The sequence below is a fragment of the Gossypium raimondii genome, chromosome 1 (assembly GCF_025698545.1).
Source record: "Gossypium raimondii isolate GPD5lz chromosome 1, ASM2569854v1, whole genome shotgun sequence".
NCBI classification, from domain to species: domain Eukaryota; kingdom Viridiplantae; phylum Streptophyta; class Magnoliopsida; order Malvales; family Malvaceae; genus Gossypium; species Gossypium raimondii.
In genome coordinates, this window is record NC_068565.1 from 51,722,008 (window position 1) to 51,742,000 (window position 19,993).

Below are 19,993 nucleotides of genomic sequence, written 5' to 3' on the forward strand. Positions count from 1 at the left end.
AAAAAGAATAGAAAGAAAAAGACCTCAACAAAACTAAATATTGGGTCTTGATGCTCTATTTTTGGGGATCTTAATGGTATCGGTACATAAAGAATATAAGCGCTAAGCTACACACATCTCGGAAAACTAGTATCATCTTTTGATAAAAAATTAAGACATTGGGAAATACATGACCCTAAAAGATGGTTTTTTCCAACTTTTCACTTAAAAGTTTAAAAATAAATTATCAATTAAATTGATTAAAAATATATAAAATTGGAACCATCCCAAAATTCAATATAATAATTTTATTGTTTTTCATTCTTTTAAAATTAACCTTCAATGTTACAAAGGAAAATAAAATTGAAAAAAAGTTAAATTACATAATGGGTAAATGTTAAAGGTTATATTATAATCAAGACTAAATCGACATAATTTATAAATTTTGAGAATTAAAGTTGCTATTATGTCAATTTTAAAAGCTGCCACCATTAATTAATCAGTGACTAAAAAGATAAAATTAAATAGTTGAATGATCAAAAAAAATTTACTAATAATTAAATGACTATTAATATAAATTACCATAAAATTATATTATCCACCTTTATATATTGTCAATGTAATAAAATTTTCAAGTATATGTGCTGTACAACAGCTAGTGTTGCTTGCCCATGTGGGATTCTCTATGGAGTGTGCTTATGTCGACAAATTGACGGCAAAGAGGCCCCATTTTTCTTCCATAATCTTATAAGGTAAGCACAAAATGATTGATGCCCTCAAAAGCAATGCTGCCGCAATTTAAGCTCTGAAAAATTGGTACTACTAGTTTATCTCATTTTTATCCCGTGAATTTTGATACAAATTCGAAAATCAACTTGATTTAACCTGATTAGATCGTAAATATTTAACAATTTAAATTTATTAAACACTAATTAAAATGACTTTAAAATATGAAAACTTAAATTAATCCGATCTAAATTGATTTAAAATCGATTTGATCCGATAAATTTTGGGGCCGAAGGTGCAAACTTTCATCATTGTTGCATGTAATAACGACCACTTTCTCCTTTTGCATGCATTGCCGGGCCTTTAGGTTTTTTTTTTCATGTAAAAGAATGACCAAAAATAGGGTCCTCTTGAACCCTAATAAGTGGGTGATATTAATTATGTCACCACCTGTTAGACATATACTCTTTATTTTTCTATTATTATTATTATTATTATTTCAATCTTTTTATCGGATTAAGTTTTAAATTTGAGCATAATAGAATGGGTTTTAAAGAGGTTATCGATAACATAAAGGTAGAGAGGCTACAACCATAAGCAGAATGATTCGATTGAAACGATATTTTAATTTAATAATTTAACTAAAATTAAAATTTTAAAACGAGAATTGGAATTTCAGCTTATTTTATCACTTAAAAAATAATTTTTTTAAAAATCGATCAGTCATGTTTACATATGGTTATGGATGGGCTGGAATAACATAAGTTTCTCTCCTTCATCTCTACTTTTTATTCTATTTCTTGTGACTTTAAGTTTTCTCATCTCTATTACGACACGTTTATCTTCTAAAATTTGAAATCATCTTTCGTTTTTCTTAAGAACATTTCTCCAAGCATAAATAGATCAAATTATATATTTTTTCATGTAAGATGTGCAACTCAATTTTTCAATGGATTCATACAATATATATATATATATATATTTATATTTATGATATTTATATATTTAGAAAAAAATTTAGATGATTATTTTTCATAAAACATGATTCTTGTTTCATGCAGAACTCATATTTCCCAATTTAATTTCTTGCACCACATTTTCAACAAAAACAAAAGCGTGAATCCAAAGAAAAAAAAATTGTGGAATTGGTCCCTCTCAAGATTCTTAGTAAAAAAGGGTCTATCTGTGATTTTAATCCTTTAATCATTCAACCGACATGTAAATTTATTAATAATTGAATATGATCGATTGAATTTTCACATGACCAAATAAATTTATTTTCAAAATCACAAGGATGGTAAATCTTGTGTAATCGATTTAGATTTATTAATAATATTGTAAAAAGATCAAATATATTAAACTAGACAGATCACGATTCAAATTTTAGGATAATAAAGGAACTAACATAATAATTAAACCCAAAATAAGATCATTAAAAGTAAATTTTTTTTTTTGGTAAATAAAATGATATAGCCTTAAAGCTAAAGTTACATCAATACTAATCTCTCTCAAACAATGGACACATGGCGCGATGGATATCTTCATCCAATAAATGTCTCACAATATCTAGTGGCTTCTTACAAATAATCAATTGTTCCATTTTGTCTTGAGCCTCTTTGGCAACGTGATCTGTCACTTTGTTACTTTCTCTTAGGATCTGCCAAAATTATCAGTCTTGAATAAGCCTAACTTCGCTGAAATTATTGGCTACTGCTAATCCCTTTTGTATAACGGCAATCAGTAAAGAATCATCACTCTCAATCTCTACTTAACGGTACCCCTGTGCCCAAGCATGCTTTAAACCTTCAAGTAATACTCGAGCTTCAATTTGAAAAATATCTGACAATCCTACCACCATTTCAAAACCCCCATCCAACTTTCATTCGGCCCTTTCACCACTCTACCTATGGCCGCTCTTGGACTAGAATTTCATATCAAACCATCAACATTCACCTTATTCCATCCATGAATAGAAAATTGCCACTAACCCTTAACTTGGACTCCTTTAGTATAAAAATTGTAAGTTGGAGCTTAGAAATGTATAAAAAAAAAATGTTAATGCAACTTTACCAAAAACAAAGACCAAACTGATAGACAATCACATAAAATCTGCTTTCCCACGCCATTGATTTGTTTGACTTTTTGAGCAAACGAAACACGTTACTTGTCGTTGATTTGTTTGACTTTTGATATTATCTAAATTAAAAATAAAAGAGGGAAAGGAAAATCAAATGATGAGATTTGAAGAAAAAGCATAATAAAAAGGAAATAGCTTTTATGGAATGGGGTTGGATAAGTTCTAAAATTCAATAGATTATAGGGTTAATTTTAATAGACATCCTCTAATTATGCTTAGATTTTAAATTGATCCTTGAACTTCAAAATATTCTGATTAAATCCTTAAGGTATTAATATTGTATCAATCAAGTCCTTTTATCAATCTAGCCATTAGTTTAAACGTTAAATGCCATATCAAATATGGCGATAAGCATATTTAGAACACGCGAATTAAATTATAAATATGTATATTGTATGGACAACTTGTATCTAACATGTTAAAAAAATAATTTCTACATTAAACACGTTATGTCTAAGTTGTCCATTTGATAATTTAGGTAGGTGCATTTACAATTTTATTCACATGTTTTAAATATGTTTCACGTTAAATCTTAATTAGAGGTGTCAATTGAGACACTAGTGCTCACAAGCTGCTTGAGTTTCATTCGAAAAAAATTGAACTCAATTCTTTATTTATCGAGCCAAGATGGAACTCGAGGAGCTCGAGTTATTAATTAAGCCAAATTTGAGTTTAGTAATACTCGGCTCGAACGGCTCGTAAGACTTATCAACCTTTTCAATTTTAATATATGTTTTAGACATTTTATATTATTATATTATGTTATTGCTCTTAATATATATTATTAACTCTAATCTTAATTATTGAGCCTAGTTAGAGCACAAATTTAAATACGTACGAGCTTAATCTAGCTTGAGTTTAAGCACAAAAATTGATAAACAAGCTTAATCGAGTTAACTTGGTTATATCCCAACTTGACCTCAAGCTCAAAAATAGATGTTAGATCAAGTTTGAGTGAAATATCGAGTTTCGAATTTCAAGTCGAACTCAAACTTTTCAGTATTCAAGCTTAGTTCGACTTTGCTCTATTATTCCCGTAATTTGAACTAGAATTTAACTACTAAATTGACAATTAAGTGGAAAGAAGAACCCGAGGGATATAATACTAGTACTTCGAGAACTTAATTAAAACAATTTGAAGTTTAGGGACCAATTTAAAATCTGAGTGATAGTTTGAGGGCATTAATTGGAATTAACCCTGAATTGTAAGTCATAAAATGTCGCATTTTTATTGCAGAGCGAGGGAAAAAGTTGTGTTAAGCTGAACAAAGCACACCCAGTAAAGGACAAAAAAAAAAAAAACAGAACTTTGGGTTCACAACGATCAGAATTTGGGATTTTAGCACCAATGTATGGTGTATGATCATTTAACAAGTCATTGATTCCCCCATTTTTTTGATCGATTTGACTTGAAAAAGAAAAAAAATGGGTGCTCGTTGTTCTAAATTCTCTATCTGTTGGTTTCAATCTCACCTTAAAGCTACCGTTCTTGAATCCTCCGATTTGGGTACCCTTTTTTCCCCTCTGTTTCTCTTTCTCTGTTTAGGAAAAACAATGTCATGTTTCTTTATGTTATAATTCAATGTAGATAATGGAGGCAAAGGTGAGAAGCAAACATGGCCGAGTTTCACTGAGTTCAGCTTAGAACAAATGAAAGCTGCCACAAATGGATTCTCTTCAGATAACATAGTATCTGAACATGGTGAAAAAGCTCCTAATGTTGTTTACAAAGGGAAGCTCCTCAAAAACGATCATTGGGTTGCCGTTAAACGTTTCAACAAGTTCGCTTGGCCTGATCCTCGTCAATTCCTCGTCTGTTTAATTCAATCCCATTTGCTCATTTTCATTTTGTTTTCTAACTGTTTGTTTAAAATACTGAGTGAAGTTTATGTTAAAATTTGTGGGTGTTTTTAGGAGGAAGCAAGAGCTGTTGGGAGTTTAAGGAGTGAACGGTTAGCTAATCTGATTGGTTGCTGTTGTGAAGGCGAGGAAAGATTGTTGGTCGCGGAGTTTATGCCTCATGAAACGTTGGCTAAGCATCTTTTTCACTGTACGTTAATACCTTTTTTGGTTAAAAACCTCTCCGGTCCTTTTCAGTTTCAAAATTGAGCGAATTGGTTACTCTACAAAAATTGAAGCAATTTAATCGTGTCAATTTCGAAACTGAACAACTAAGGACAATTAATCACGATATTAGAATAAATTCGGCCTCAACATTTATACAAATGTTGTGGGATAAATTTGTTAAATTAGGACCAAATTGATAGAATGTGTAAACTTTGAAGGTTGAATTTGTTATTATACCTATCAAAATCATGTACAATTGATGAAAAACATTAACAACGTAATTAATTGCTCTTAGTTGTTCAGTTTCGAAATTGGCAAGATTAAATTGCTTTGATTCTTTTGAGAGGGACCAATTTGCTCAATTTTGAAATTGAGAGGGATTGGAGAGGTCTTTCTACCCTTTTTTCTTTATTTCGTCTTCGTTGTGAAAATGAAGTAAAAATAAGTACTGGGCTGTATTGTTAGGGGAAAATCAGCCGATGAAATGGGCAATGAGGTTAAGGGTGGCACTATACTTGGCACAAGCATTGGAGTATTGTAGCAGTAAAGGAAGAGCTTTGTACCATAATCTTAATGCCTACAGGATTTTGTTTGACAATGTGAAATTTATTGAAGATTTTGCTTGTAAAAATTACCCTTTTCAAAAAAAAAAAAAATAGGTTCTGAATTGGGTTTTATGTGGCAGGACGGTAATCCTAGGCTGTCATGCTTTGGCCTAATGAAGAATAGCAGAGATGGCAAGAGTTATAGTACAAACTTAGCTTTTACACCTCCAGAATATCTAAGAACAGGTTAAAATTTGTTTAACAATTCATTTTTTGTTCCTCAATTGTAATGGATTAGGTAAAAGAAACATAGAGTATCTTATATTAGAGTTACATTGCATTTTGCCCCCTTTAATCAAACAATGGACAAATTAGTCTCTACATGGTAGATCAAAGAGCAAATTGATCATTTCTGTTAAAAAATATCTATTTTTACTGTTAAAAACGGACATGGTTGATAGAATAACTAAATGGTCATGTACAAGGACCAGTTTTTAACAATAAAATTGGATGAAATTTTTAATAGAAAGACCGATTTGCTCTTTGATTTAAAGTATAAGGACTAATTTACTCATTTTTTGAGTAGAGGGGGCAAAATACAATTCCTGATACTTTTACCTTATGGATTACTTTGAATATTAGCTCAAAGTTTGGATATTCTTTGGCAGGTAGAGTGACGGCTGAAAGCGTTGTATATAGCTTTGGAACCTTGCTGTTAGATCTTATGAGTGGCAAGCATATCCCTCCTAGCCATGTAAATTATTGTCTCTTAATGAATTTTTATTGTTTTTAGGATCTTCACTTTGTTACTGAAGTTTTCTTAGCAAGACAAAGTTTGGTCATATGAACTTAATAGGAAACTCTTGTACCATGAAAACTCTTGTACTAGGAGATAGATTGCATTTTGCTTCTTTTACTAAAAAAATAGGTAAATTAATCTTTGTATGTTAAATCAAAAAACAAACTGATCCTTCTGTTATAAATTCTATCCATTTTTACTATAAAAAAAGGGCCCTTGTACGTCAGCATGAGGTACATGTTGCATGACGTCTAACTGTTTGGTTATTCCATCGGCTACACTAGTTGTTAACAGTAGAAATAAATGAAATTTTTAACAAAAGGAATCAGTTTGCTCTTTATCCAACGTACAGAGACTAATTTGCCTATTTTTTGAGTAAAGGAGGCAAAATGCAATCTAACTCCTAGTACAAGGACTCCATGGTACTTTTACCTCTAAAAGCTTTTCAATGCCAGCATTTGGATGCTGTTTAGGATGTTGAACTCGAATTAATGCATGGTGTTGAAGTGAATGCACTGTTTGTAGGCACTTGACTTGATTTGTGGCAAGAATTTTCTCATGTTGATGGATTCTGCTTTGGAGGGTCATTTCTCTAATGATGATGGAGAAGAGTTAGTACGGTTAGCTTCTCGTTGTTTACAGTATGAAGCTCGTGAAAGGCCAAACGCGAAGTCACTTGTTGTATCTCTCATGTCACTTCAGAAGGAAGCAGAGGTACGTTTAAATTGCAGATCGAATTGACTACAAGAAGTTCATATTCTCTAGCTGTTATTTTGTGTACCATGCACATATCTCATGAGATTGAGTATTGCTAGGTACCATCATATGTTTTGATGGGTATTCCACAAGGAACCACTTCTCCAAAACAGCCACTGTCATTAACTCCTTTTGGAGAGGCTTGCTTGAGGTTTGATCTGACTGCCATACATGAAATATTGGAGAAAATGGGATACAAAGATGATGAGGGTATCGCAAACGAGGTTCACTACTTCATCTTTGATGTTCTATTTGCACAAATCGTGAAACATGTCGTTCTGTAAGTCATTTATAGCATAACCAACGATTAGTGGCAAGCAAAGCTTCGTTGTTATCTTAAATTTAACTAATGGCAAACATAAACATTCTTCTGCCTGTCACAAGCTCATATCAGGGTACGGATTTGAGAAGATAACGGATATAAGAAACGCTATTGTCAATGATTGATAACCATTTACTGCTAAATTTTCCAGTGGAGACACAAATCTATATACCAAATTGTTTGGTGAAATCTACATTTTGTGACTTAAATGAGCACAGAGGATTATTTCCTTGGATTATTTGCAGCCTACTTGATTCTGCTCATTCTTTTTCCTGACTTTTCAGCTTTCTTTCCAAATGTGGACCAGCCAAATGCAGGACACCTTGAACTCTAAGAAACATGGAGATAGCGCTTTTCGAGCTAAGGATTTCACAAGTGCAATAAATCACTATACACAGGTAAGCTTCCCACATCCAAATCTATATAGTTTGTGGTTCTTGGCTATAATACTGAGTTCAAGACTCTATATGACTCCATATTGAAACATTAGACACCATTTTATGCAAAAACAGAGAAACATGAAATGGGGTTTGGGTGGGGTTGAAGCACTTGGCTAGTGTTTTCCGTAAAAAGAAAGTTGTCTGATAATCAGCATGATATATATGTATAGACTCAAAGACCTTGTCTGTCATGTAGTTCATTGATGGCGGGACTATGGTGTCGCCAACAGTCTATGCAAGACGCTGCTTGTCGTACTTGATGAATGATAAGCCACAAGAGGCGCTCGGGGATGCTGTGCAAGCACAGGCGGTTTCCCCAGAATGGCCGACTGCGTTCTATCTACAAGCAGCTTGCCTGTTTAGCCTAGGGATGGAAAGTGACGCCCAAGAGAACCTCAAAGATGGCACTAACTTGGAAGCCAAAAAGAGCAAAAACTGAGCATTTTGCATATGTTTTCTATTTTTTTTTTAAATTTAATTTTCTTTTACTCCCATAGTTTACTTTAAGCTCTTGCATTTATTCCTTCATTTTCTTCATTATGGGATTTCGATAGAATTCTTCAAAATTTTTTTTATTGTTGGTTTTGATAATTCATGTTTATTCAATGTCTGTTGGAGACTTTTAGCTGTTAAAGATGGTTGCCTATAGAAAGAATCATTAGCGTTATTGGTCATTTGACCTCTGCCGCGTGTGATCAAATCAGTCTCTCCGGTCATCATCTCTAATATTGATAAAATGTCTTGTTCTGGAAGACTTTTTAGTGCAAAATCATCCTTAGCATCGGCAACCATCAGAACTTGGGGACCCTCCAATGTATGCTGGAGTCCCAACCATTTCAATTTGAGGAGACTGAAATGCAGAAGCAACCTAAGCTGCAGCAAAGACAGAAACTTGAGGATCTTGCATGTGTCATGGACCACGTGTTGAGACCACGGGTGACAATTGAGACTGCTAACGAGGGCCAAAAAGGCCGACCGAGTCAAGAGAGATGTTGGATCTAGTGTCTAAGTGTAATAATTTTCTTTACTTATATTTGTATTTTCTGAACAAAATGATTTAATAAAATATTTATTAATTACATTAATACCCTTTGTATATTATTTTTGATATTTTTACACGCAAAACAAAATGAAAGCAAATATTAATTCATTGGTTATCTAGCATTTAATTAATACTATGCATTATTTATGTGATCGAACCGTAATATAGAAAGATATTTTGTATTAATAGATGAACCTAAACATGTCTTTAATCTAATTGGAAATGAGCAAACTGAAAGATTAATATGTCGCCTATCAAGTATCAAAGTGGATGACTCATATGATATAGAAAGTGACTGATTAGACTGATAGTATATCAAACAATACCTAAGCAAACTAGATACTAGATTCATTTGTGGATTTATTCATTTATGACATTTGTAATGTGACATACCTAAATTCTGAGTAAATAATGGACTATATATGCGTGGCTCGTATACTCTGATGTAAGTAAAAACTTAAGTTCAAATAGTTAAGGAACCGAAAGTTGATGTGTTGGGTATACAACTTCTGCAGTATGTAGCATTATTACAATAGTGTAATTCATAGCCCAATTAATGGGTAAATGATATCTTCTCACCGACATTACATGATAGATGGAAAGTAAACGTGATTACAAGTCGTTTGTCTTTCTGATAAATGACTTAATTACTACTTGATACTAATTGACTTTTCATTAGAGAAGATGAAATGATTATCATGACACAAAATATGGTCATATTGGGGAACAAATTTATCCCAAAGAGACTAATGGAATTATGGGTAACACACTTATAACAAGGTCATTAGATAAACACTAATTAAGTAGCTTTTGTAGTAATATATAATTGAAGAGAGTTTAGTCATAATACTATAATGTAATGATTTCGTGAATAAATAAATTTATAATTAATAGGCGAAAAGTTAGAATTTAATTATAAGTCATTCAAGCCCTAATTACATATGTCCAATTGGTCTCTCCACTATCTCGTTGAAATCATAAATGAATTGCATGTAGAACCAAATGAACAAAATTGAATGAAAATGATAAAGTTAGAGAAATGGGTCGTGTACACAAATGAATGCATTTTCTCACTAAGTATAAATATGACTTGAGAATTAATTTAAGGTTTTTGAATTATTATTTAATTAAATAATTGAGTTCGAAAATGAAATTAAATTAATTTGTCATTATGAATCATTGAATATGAAAATTAAATATATTTTCTTATAGATTATTTTACGATAAATTCAATATGATATAATGAAATTAAAATTGCGTTGACAAAATTATTGAATTGAGAAATTAATTAATTAATTAAATTAATTAATTAATATTTATTTTAGAAAATATAAAACAAATATTGGATTGCATTAAATTATAAGGTGCTGAGTCAAAAATCTGAGAAGCACATATAATTGAACCTAATACATGAGAGATCCAATCCCCCTTAAATGATAAGTGAGGGGCGATAACTCTAGTAATATTTACTAGGGTGTGTCGCCCTTACTCTCGTAGTTAGACTAGGAAAGTGTTTTCTATTAAATAAGTATGATTTGTGTTATTCTTATTCAACAAAAATTCTTCTATCTCTTGCTATAAATAGATGATACCAGTAGAGTTATTGATATAAATTTTGATATATAAATTGTATATATTGTTATTCTGCTAGAAAGCAGTACAAATTTATTTTTAAGAATAAATTCTATTACTTGGGAATTGCAATTTCTACCAGTTTCTGTTTGGGAGAATTACTTTCCTAATGAAAGTAATTTAACCGTTTCTTGTTTTGCATTTGGTTTGTGCTGCTCAAACTCACACTCGACACAATTTAGGATACGAGTATAGCGGTGAAGACCGTTCGGTTGAAAGATGGGAACGATACATATTCGTCTTGCACCAAGTATATGTACTTTTTGAGAAAAATTTCATTATTATAAATATCATAAATTGGTTCGATTTTCAAAAATTTTAAATTTCCGCTGTGACTGAAAATAGTTTTCTAAACTAAATTTTTTCAACAAGGGCTCTCGAGAAATAAAAGTTTTGAGCCTCCAACAAGGGTGGTAAATCTTCTAGAGATAGGAGAAGTCTCTAAAAGCTTGGAGGAGCAATCTGAACAATAAGGTAGCACCTGGAACCCTCTAGAACCAAGCAAGCTTGTAAGCAACACTATGGTAGGGAGAATTGGGTTGCTAAGGTGTTAGAATCAAACTAGTAGGGTCCAAGCACATACAAAAGACTCTAGAATCGTTTGGAGAACATAGGAAGTGTTTGGGCAAGTGGGAATAGTGCCAAAAAAGGTTAAAACTTTCCAAGAATGGCCTGGAAAGGTCTTAAATTGCCTTAAGAAGATATTTTAGGTTAGAATTGATCAGAGTCGTCCACTAGGGGTAATATTAACCGTTGGATCAATTTGAGTTGCCTATAAATAGGATGGCACCTAGCTCATTTGTAACAAGCAAGAGAGCATCTAAGTCAGGCTGAGAACTTAGGAAACTTAGGCATACTCATAGTTCTTCCTTTGTAAGGCCTTTTTTGTAAATACTGCTTTGAGTTTATTTTACTACCCAAGCATTCCCTTACACTCCTCCCTCATTTGTTTTGTTCTCTCAAGTGTCTTTGTCATTGTTAATTGTTCAAAAGGCTGAACTTAGGGAATGTTGACTTAAGTCTTGTGTCTGAGATTGCACAGTGTGTCGAGCTAAAATCTCATCTCGTGACACTTGCAAGTTAAGATGTATAACCACTTAATTCAATGGATGCTTCAATGCATACCTTGATCATTCAAATCTTAGTCGTCTACATGCATGGATCACCCTCTCAATTGTCCATGGGGCTTTACCTCGATGAAAAATCATAGTAAATAATTTTGAAGATCTAGTAGAGGAACGAATGGGCATTTCAACTTTTGTTGGGCTAGTAAATTATACAACTTATGAGTACTTATTCCAAATATTGAGTCCAATATGAAATTAAATGTTATTATAAGTGTATACTTTTGAGTAAGGTGAGCTTTGGACAATATAATTTTTTATTTAGGAATACCATCAAAAGTCAGATTAAATCATAGTAAATATTTTTTATTTAAATTTAATTATTAAAATATTTAAAAAGTTTATTTTAAATATTTTAAAATTTATGAATAATAAAAATAAAATTTTAAATCAAATTGAGTCAAATTATATTGAATTTTAAACATAAAATTCCTTTTTGAGGTTGAGCTACAAATTTAATTTTAATGATGAAAAAATATAAGTACTTGAAAATTTTAATTGAAACTCAAATTATGTAATCAAGTGGTTATGTTATATGTACTTACAAAAGCAAGTACTCAAGTTTGATTTTTGCTTGCTTGACCAAATTCAAATATTATATGCGAATTTAGGAGGGTTGATAAGTTGCCAACAACCCTTTCTAAATTTTGTAAAATTATTTTGTAGGTCATTTAAGTTTTAAATATTTTTTTATAATTAGTGTTAAATTTTTTTTATATTTGGCCCTCAAATTTTGTTAAGTTAAGTTTTAAATTTTTATTTTGATATTATAATTAGTGTTTAAAAATTAGTAAATTTGGGTTCCCCAAAGTTTTTCAAAGTTTTTAAATTTGATTTCTTTTATAGAATTTATAATTTTTATGATAAATTTAGTAATATTTTTAGTTTAATACTTTAATTTAGTAAACTAATACAAATTTAGCATCTAAATATTAATTTGATAAAATAATATTTAATAATAGCAATATCTAAATATAAATTGTATCTAAATATTAATTAGGTAAAACTAAAGTTAAATAATTATAATATCTAATACAAATTGAACATTTAACTTATTTTATTTTCCCTAAATTTTGGTAATTAAAATTATCTATAATTTAAAAATACCTTCTTAAAATACCTAAGATGTACCATCATGCCTAGACCTTGATCTAGACCCAACCTAAAGAAAACTTGCATGAATCTGATCCTAAAATTTTTTTAGAGAATTCTATCTCAATTTCTTTAAAGAATTAACTTAACCCTTTCACAACCCAATTTTAGAACAAATCAAATCCTAATAGATTGTGTCGCGTCAAAACCTGTCGATTTTGGTTTTCTTGCCATCCCTATATATATGAATCACTGTTTAATATATTTTGAAATGTTTTAAAGAATTCGACCTCAATATTTTTAAAGAATTAATCCAACTTAATTTGCTCTTAACTCAATTTTAGAACAAATCGAGCATTAACAGATTGAGTCGGGTCAAAACCCGTTAATAAAATAGTAAAATAAATTTATAATAAATAGAAGACACATATTATTATAATTTAACAAATGAATGTCCAATCCAATAAATCCACCCTGAAAATTCTAAAATACAAATATATTCTCTCTCTCAAGTATTCCTCAAAACCAAATCACACATTGAAAATGAAGTAATTGTGAATTGTGATGAAACCATATTATTGAAGTAAAAAAAAGAAGGAAAGCAATTTAGATCACCACATGGGGGATGGGGCAGGGGCTTCAACGGCGGTTGCTTGGCCAGAAAAAGGGCCAGGGGCAGCACCGGAGCTCAACATAAGCTCCACCATGCTTCGCCGTGGGTTCGATCGCTGAGCGTTGCAAAGATCAGGCAAAAATACACCTGCAAACCAAAGCTTACAATATTAAACAAATTTGAGGGGCTAAAGCGAAAAATCTTATATTAAAAATGTTTAAATTAAATTATCAAATTTTTAAAAGAACTAAAATTATACCTAAATTGAATTTTTTAATTTTGGAAAAAAACAAAAAAGCAAATTACCCAAGTTGCTTTGTCTAGCCAGTTTTAGTTATTTAGGATTATCAAGTTAGATCATTTCAAGTTATTTATTCAGATTATTTTGAGTTTGAGTTATTTCTTATTTGGATTGTTAACTTTTTTATGTCAAATCAAATAGGGTAAGCTCGGATTTGAGTTCAAAATTGACCAATCTACCATGATTGTTGGAACTGAACTAATTCAATTAGTCAGGCTGATTGAATTAAGAACCGAGCGATATATTAATTTGGACAAAAAATTGAACTAGCTTTGGATTGGATTTAAATAAATTGTTTGGAACCAATTAATCCGAATTAAAAATCTGTTGAAACTGGAATCAACCATCGTATTGGTTCGACCACCGGTACGATTTTAATAATGATACGTAGGTAGGAAATTCATACCTTCACCGGCGGCCAAGTTGAAGTAAAGGTCAACAATATTGGGACACTTTTGGTAACAAGCAGGGGTACAAAGCTTGGCGGTGAACTGTTGATCGAGAAGAGAATCTGATGAAATGCCGACGGAGTTTCTATCGACGCCACAAGCAGCAACACACTCGTCAGTCTCGATATACTCCGCCATCCTCTCCACCACAACCTCCGACGTCCGGCATTGATACTCGACGTCGCCGTCTTTCTTCACCGCCGTTTCCAACACACATCTTTTCCCCGATGAGGCTATCGAAAACGCGCACACGTCTTTGGGCAAATCTTCACAAATCATCTCAGCTGCCAAGAACACAACAAAAAACCATTAAAATCAAATAAACAAAACAGGGTTTTAAGAAACTCCATGGATTGACATAAAATGGAAATGAACTAATGAAGAAGGTGTTTGATGGATAGATACCTAGAGAAGAGTGGAGAAGAAGAGAAGAAATGAAGAGAACAATGGGGAATTTGAGAGAAGCCATTGTTGATAATGGATTTGATCAGATAAATTTAATGGGTTTGTTTGAATTGAGATGGAGAAATCAATGATTGAAACAAGAAGGCATCTTTGTGATGTATATATAGAGAGCAAAGCACCAGCTTCGTTTCCTTCAGCTTGTTTCCATAGTTGAATGACGCGTTTGGAAGTTTACCGGTCTTTATTTGAATTTCTTGGTTGGTTCTTTAGTTTTTAACAAGTCCCTTTACTCTTCACCAATTCAAAATTTAGTCCCTTTACTTTTCAGATTTTAAAATTCAGGTTCAATTGTTAATACTTTTAAATTTGTTGGTCTGATATTTTGAAATAGAAAAAAGAAACTCCCTTGATAGCTATGTAACTAAAAAATAATGTTGTAATGAACTTGAATTTTAAAATCTGAAAAGTAGAGGAACTAAATTCTAAAAATAAAAGTACATGGATTAAATCGGATCATCGATTTTTATTTAATGGTTCAATCGGTTGAATTATCAATTCAATAATAAGTAAATGAAAATATAGATTATATAAATTAATCATAACGGATTAAACTATCGGTTTTTAGTTTCGATTTTCGATTAAACTTTTTTTGGGTAAATTACATTTTGGATAATTTAATTTACCATCAATGAAATTAATTTTATCAAATTGCATTACTAAATTATTTAAAGGAGTTTAGAGATGAGTCATAAAAGTTTAGGTGTAAGAGTGTAATTTTTTCATTATATTAATTTGTAATTTCGTATTGAGAGGACTAAGCCCATTTCTTATAACTACCCATAACCCTTTTCTCAACCCATAAATAGAAGATGATTTGCTTCAGTGCACTCGAACCCACATTCTTTTACATTGACAACAATTTTCATGCCAATTGGGCTAAGACTCAAGCAGCTTTTCTTACCCCTAATTACATAAACCAATTATATTAGATTTTAATTTTCGAATCAATTGTAGTTTTATTTTTAATATATTTTTGCTACTTGGCTAATACATGTATGCCAGTGTTTAATTTTAATCTAAGGGTAAACTACACCCATGGTCACTTTTGTTTACCTTAGGTTTCGTTTTAGTCACTTATATTTGAAATGTTATGTTTTAGTCATTTATGTTATCATGTTGTAACATTTTAGTCCTTGAGCCATTAATAAATCGTTAATGGTGTAGCAGTAAGTGACGTGCACGTTAAATCATCATTTCAAACAAAATTTTAGGTTAAATTATACAATTGATCCTATATTTTTTCCTTTTAAGTAATTTAATTTTTTTTCTTTTATGTTATTTAAACTTTCCTCTTTTTTTCCATTCTCTTTTGTTTCTCCCTTTGTTTTCATACCTTCCCCATTTCTTTTAACATATTAGGAAGTCGAATTGGTAGTGAAAAAAGAAGTAGGAAGTCGATTGTCATCATTTGCCTATAACCAACACCCTATAACCAAAACTCATAAACCCATACTATGCTTCTTTCTTCACTACAAATTCGACTTCCTGGTATGTTAAAAGAAATAAAGAATGTAGGAAAACAGAGGGAGAAGCAAAAGAGAATGAAAAAAAAAAGAAAAAAAAAGAAAGAAAGTTAAAAGAACATAAAAGAATTAAATTGCTCAAAACGAAAAATTATGGGGACCAATTGTATAATTTAACCTAAAGTTTTTATTTGAAATGATAATTTAACGTGCTATCAGCTTACCATTACACCATTAACGACAATTAACGGCTCAGTGACTAAAATGTTACAACACGATAACGTAAGTGGCTAAAACATAACATTTCAAAATAAGTGACTGAAATGTAACCTAAGGTAAACAAAAGTGACCATGGGTGTAGTTTACCCTTAATCTAATTAATTCCTTTCAAAAAGAATAAATTAATTTAAATAAAATTAATTAGAAAATTTACAAAATTTTCACTTGATGTTAGTCAAATTTTTAACTAAACATCAAAAAACGTGTTTTATTTTGCTTGATGATTAATTAGTTTTCTTAATTTTGTTTCTAGAATATTAAAGTTTGAACTTTGAATAACTAGTCAACATGTCTCCATTGCCTCAATGCCTAATATTAGTGGGGATATTTTTCTATTTATACTACTATTCCCAAAATTCTACGGTCCTCTTTTTAATAGTTTTTATTTGCAAATAAAAACGAAAATAGTGGGTCGATGGTTTGATCATTATCTTGAGTATCAAGTAGCTTTAAAACTCGTGACCAATATATACTCTCTTAATAAACTTATAAAATATAGAAAATTAATTATTGGACTCGCTCGAATAAAATATTAAAAAATCGGAAAAAATAGTTATATGTATCAAGAAGGTTTTTATATTATTATTTGAGAATAGTATATATTGAAAAGTAAATATTTATATTTCAAATGTATAATATTTTAAATATATATTCATAATTAGTCCCATATTTTAGTGGATTGATATAGATTATAAAAGATTTATAATATTTTTCGGTTAAATTATGTTTCAAGTTTTATATTTTTCGTATATTTAGAATTTAATTTCTCAACTTTTAGATTTAAAATATTTATCTAATTTTTAATATTGTTAAATTTAAGTATTCTACAATGTCATTTCTTTTATTACATGATTATCCAATAAGTATTTTATTATTTCTAAATGTTACATCGTCAAATTTGAGAATAATTTTAACGGTATTAACAATGGAATATAAACTTTTAAATATAACAAGTAAAGGGTTAAATTCTAATAAATTTAAATTAAATAAATATAATTCCAAATATATGAAAAATATATTTTAATGTTGTAAATATTAGATTATAATATTAGATGAAATGCTTCTAGATAATGTCTAATACCCTAAATCACAAAAATGGAAGATAATAATAATAAAAAACATACTTTTGAGTAATAATAAGACCATTACACATACACATGCATGACACGTTTATGAATTATTGACTTAATATTTGTTAATTTCTGTTAAATTAATAATTATCAAGCATTGACTTGTACTTTTCTTTTCTTTTTCTTTTGCACAATTTCCTTTTAGAAAAGAAAATACTTTAAGACAAGGTCACGTTTCCTGTTAAATATTGAATAAATAAAATCACGGGTAAAAATATTATGAAAGTCCTTGTATAAGAAGTTAGATTGTATTTTACTCATTCTACTAAAAAATAGATGAATTAGTCCCCGTTTGGTATCAAAGAATAAACTGATCATTCTGTTAAAAAGTTTATTCGTTACTACTATTGAAAACTGGTCTAGATACGTCAAAATGAGGAATTGCTATTTATAATTGTGTGGTTATTCTATTAGCTATTCTAGTTTTTAATAGTAGAAATAGATATACTTTTTAACCGATTTACTTTTTAATACTCTTAATATAAGGAACTTTATGATAAATTTACCCATAAATATGAAAGGTTGGAAGTGTTGTTGGAAAGTTCAACCTCATTGTCACCTATAAATGCCACCTATATACATATAGTCATAGATAGGGTAATTAAAGCCAAAGAAGTGTCAATTTGCTTCCTAAATTTGGAGTCTTTGCCACGCTATGACCAGAGTCTTTTGAAGCTTTCAAGGAAATTATGTGATCTTAAATCTTCTTTATTTTATTTTATATCGGTTTAGTTCGGTTAGATTTTTGGATCTTTTGAATTGTTTGTCATAATTTGACTCAGTTCGATTCGATTCTCAATTTTTTCATATTAATTATTAGTTTTACATTTTTTAAATTTATTATAACAAAATTAGTTTTATATTATAGTTGAACATTATTCAATAAAATCTTAAAAGTTTTTCATAATTATTTTTAAAAAGTAAATTTTCAAGAACTTTTAAATTAATTTCACTATTATAAACATAAAATATTTATTTTATATCATAAAAATTAAAATTAATTATATATTAAATAAAAATAAAATTCAATTCGATTTTTGGTAATCATGTTTCTAAATTTGAATTCTATAAACCCTTCAAACACTCGATTCGAGTTAATTTTACGATTTTTTTTGCTTAATCCTATTTCGAATTCATAGTTATTCTTCTCAACAATATTATTTATAGGATTCGGACTCAAATTCTCTTTAAAGTGTAATGTGTCTTGTTACTATAAATCGTAAATATTGATGCCTTTATTTTGTGTTTGATTTGCTTTAAGTGTGAAGTTGGTATAGCTATTGAATGATAATAATTAATAATGATAGGAACAATGATGTATCTTGGTCTTTGTCGCCACTTAGGTACAAAATTACTCTAATCCCTAAGAAGTTGGACATTTGTAAAAGTTGGAGATAGAGTTATTTTGTTGTCTACATGTTTGGATTGTTTCCAACGTAAGAGAATTGAGTTGTTGTCCACATTTTAAAATTTGTAAATTGGGAATTTATTATATGTATTTTTATTTTTAGATTTTAAAATTTAAGTCTAATAGTTAATACTGTTAAATTTTTTTCTTTAGACTTAAGTTCATTACAATGTTTTTTTATTATTATTTGAATATTAATAATACCTTCTTAACCTTTCTTGATAAATTCTACATCTTGAATATTTGAATTTCTTATACCTATCTTTGGCGGATACCTTCATGCTGGCAGTAGACCTGTCCATGGGCCGGGCCGGGTTCGGGCCGGGCCCGGAAAAAATTTCGGCTCGACTCTTAGGCCCGGGCCCGGCCCGAAATATGGGCCTGAAATTTTACCCAGGCCCGGCTCGGGAAAAAAATAATAAGCCCGAGCTCGGCCCGGTTTTTAATAAACACAAAAAAAATATTTTAAAAATAAAAAAATTTTAAAAGTATTTTAAAATTAAAAAATAAAAATAAAAAAAATATATTTATTATATTGGTAGGGCGGGCCCAGCCAAAAAGTTGAGCCCGGCCCGCCCATTTTTAAACGGGCCTCATTTTTTTGCCCAAGCCCATATTTCGGGCCTATATTTTTATCCGAACCCTCCCATATTTCGGGCGGGCCGTCGGGCCGGGCCGGGCCGCCCGGCCCATGGACAGGCCTAGCTGGCAGTGATATGATTTCATACCTACACGCCTCATATAATTCTTACCGTATCATCATTCATTCAACTACTTGACTAACTTCAGTTCTTGACAGACGATACTACCTTCATTTTCTCTTCAGACGCTTTCAACGATAATTCTAGAACAGATAATTGCAGACACTATTGTTGGCGGTTACCACTTACTATTCATACCTTTGACAAATACCCATACTATCTTTGCTAAATCAAATCTTAATTTAGACTATACCCTGATTCAACCAAATCCATACTTATACTTATGAGGAACCCTCCAGATTCGTCCAGAAAAATGTTGCACATCTTCGTTACAGGCACAAGATATTCAATATAACAAATAACTCAGATTCCATCAGAGCTCAGTACAAGACGTAATACTATTCAGATATAATGAATATCAGGTAACTCAAAATTGCACCTCAATAGCATACTAGCTCAAATTGACGGACTCTTATTTCGAATACACTCACATGCCATACTGATAGAAAACCACGATGTATAT

The 19,993-nt window shown here is 30.6% G+C and overlaps 2 protein-coding genes across 2 annotated transcripts; one reads left to right on the forward strand and one right to left on the reverse strand.

Annotated features, from left to right (window-relative positions):
- Nucleotides 1-4,107: 4,107 nt before the first annotated feature.
- Nucleotides 4,108-8,856, forward strand: LOC105786515 (serine/threonine-protein kinase BSK6). The gene is made up of 10 exons (XM_012612994.2): nt 4,108-4,349; nt 4,431-4,654; nt 4,757-4,892; nt 5,375-5,508; nt 5,595-5,700; nt 6,123-6,208; nt 6,779-6,967; nt 7,069-7,233; nt 7,616-7,729; nt 7,968-8,856. The coding sequence occupies exons 1-10, from the start codon at nt 4,268-4,270 to the stop codon at nt 8,208-8,210; spliced, it is 1,479 nt and encodes a 492-aa protein (XP_012468448.1). The 5' UTR covers nt 4,108-4,267; the 3' UTR covers nt 8,211-8,856.
- Nucleotides 8,857-13,067: 4,211 nt separating this feature from the next.
- Nucleotides 13,068-14,592, reverse strand: LOC105786516 (uncharacterized). Its single transcript, XM_012612996.2, has 3 exons — nt 14,430-14,592; nt 13,982-14,308; nt 13,068-13,421 (listed from the first exon to the last, which is right to left on the reverse strand). Exons 1-3 carry the CDS (start codon nt 14,491-14,493, stop codon nt 13,273-13,275), a joined length of 540 nt encoding a protein of 179 aa, XP_012468450.1. The 5' UTR covers nt 14,494-14,592; the 3' UTR covers nt 13,068-13,272.
- Nucleotides 14,593-19,993: the final 5,401 nt, after the last annotated feature.

Coding starts and splice junctions, on each gene's coding strand:
- LOC105786515 (XM_012612994.2), top strand. CDS start 4,268: ATGGGTGCTCGTTGTTCTAAATTCTCTATCTGTTGGTTTCAATCTCAC. Junction 6,209..6,778: donor AGCATATCCCTCCTAGCCAT/GTAAATTATTGT, acceptor CACTGTTTGTAG/GCACTTGACTTGATTTGTGG. Junction 6,968..7,068: donor CACTTCAGAAGGAAGCAGAG/GTACGTTTAAAT, acceptor GAGTATTGCTAG/GTACCATCATATGTTTTGAT.
- LOC105786516 (XM_012612996.2), bottom strand. CDS start 14,493: ATGGCTTCTCTCAAATTCCCCATTGTTCTCTTCATTTCTTCTCTTCTT. Junction 14,309..14,429: donor TCTTCTCCACTCTTCTCTAG/GTATCTATCCAT, acceptor TGTTCTTGGCAG/CTGAGATGATTTGTGAAGAT. Junction 13,422..13,981: donor CAACTTGGCCGCCGGTGAAG/GTATGAATTTCC, acceptor TTTGGTTTGCAG/GTGTATTTTTGCCTGATCTT.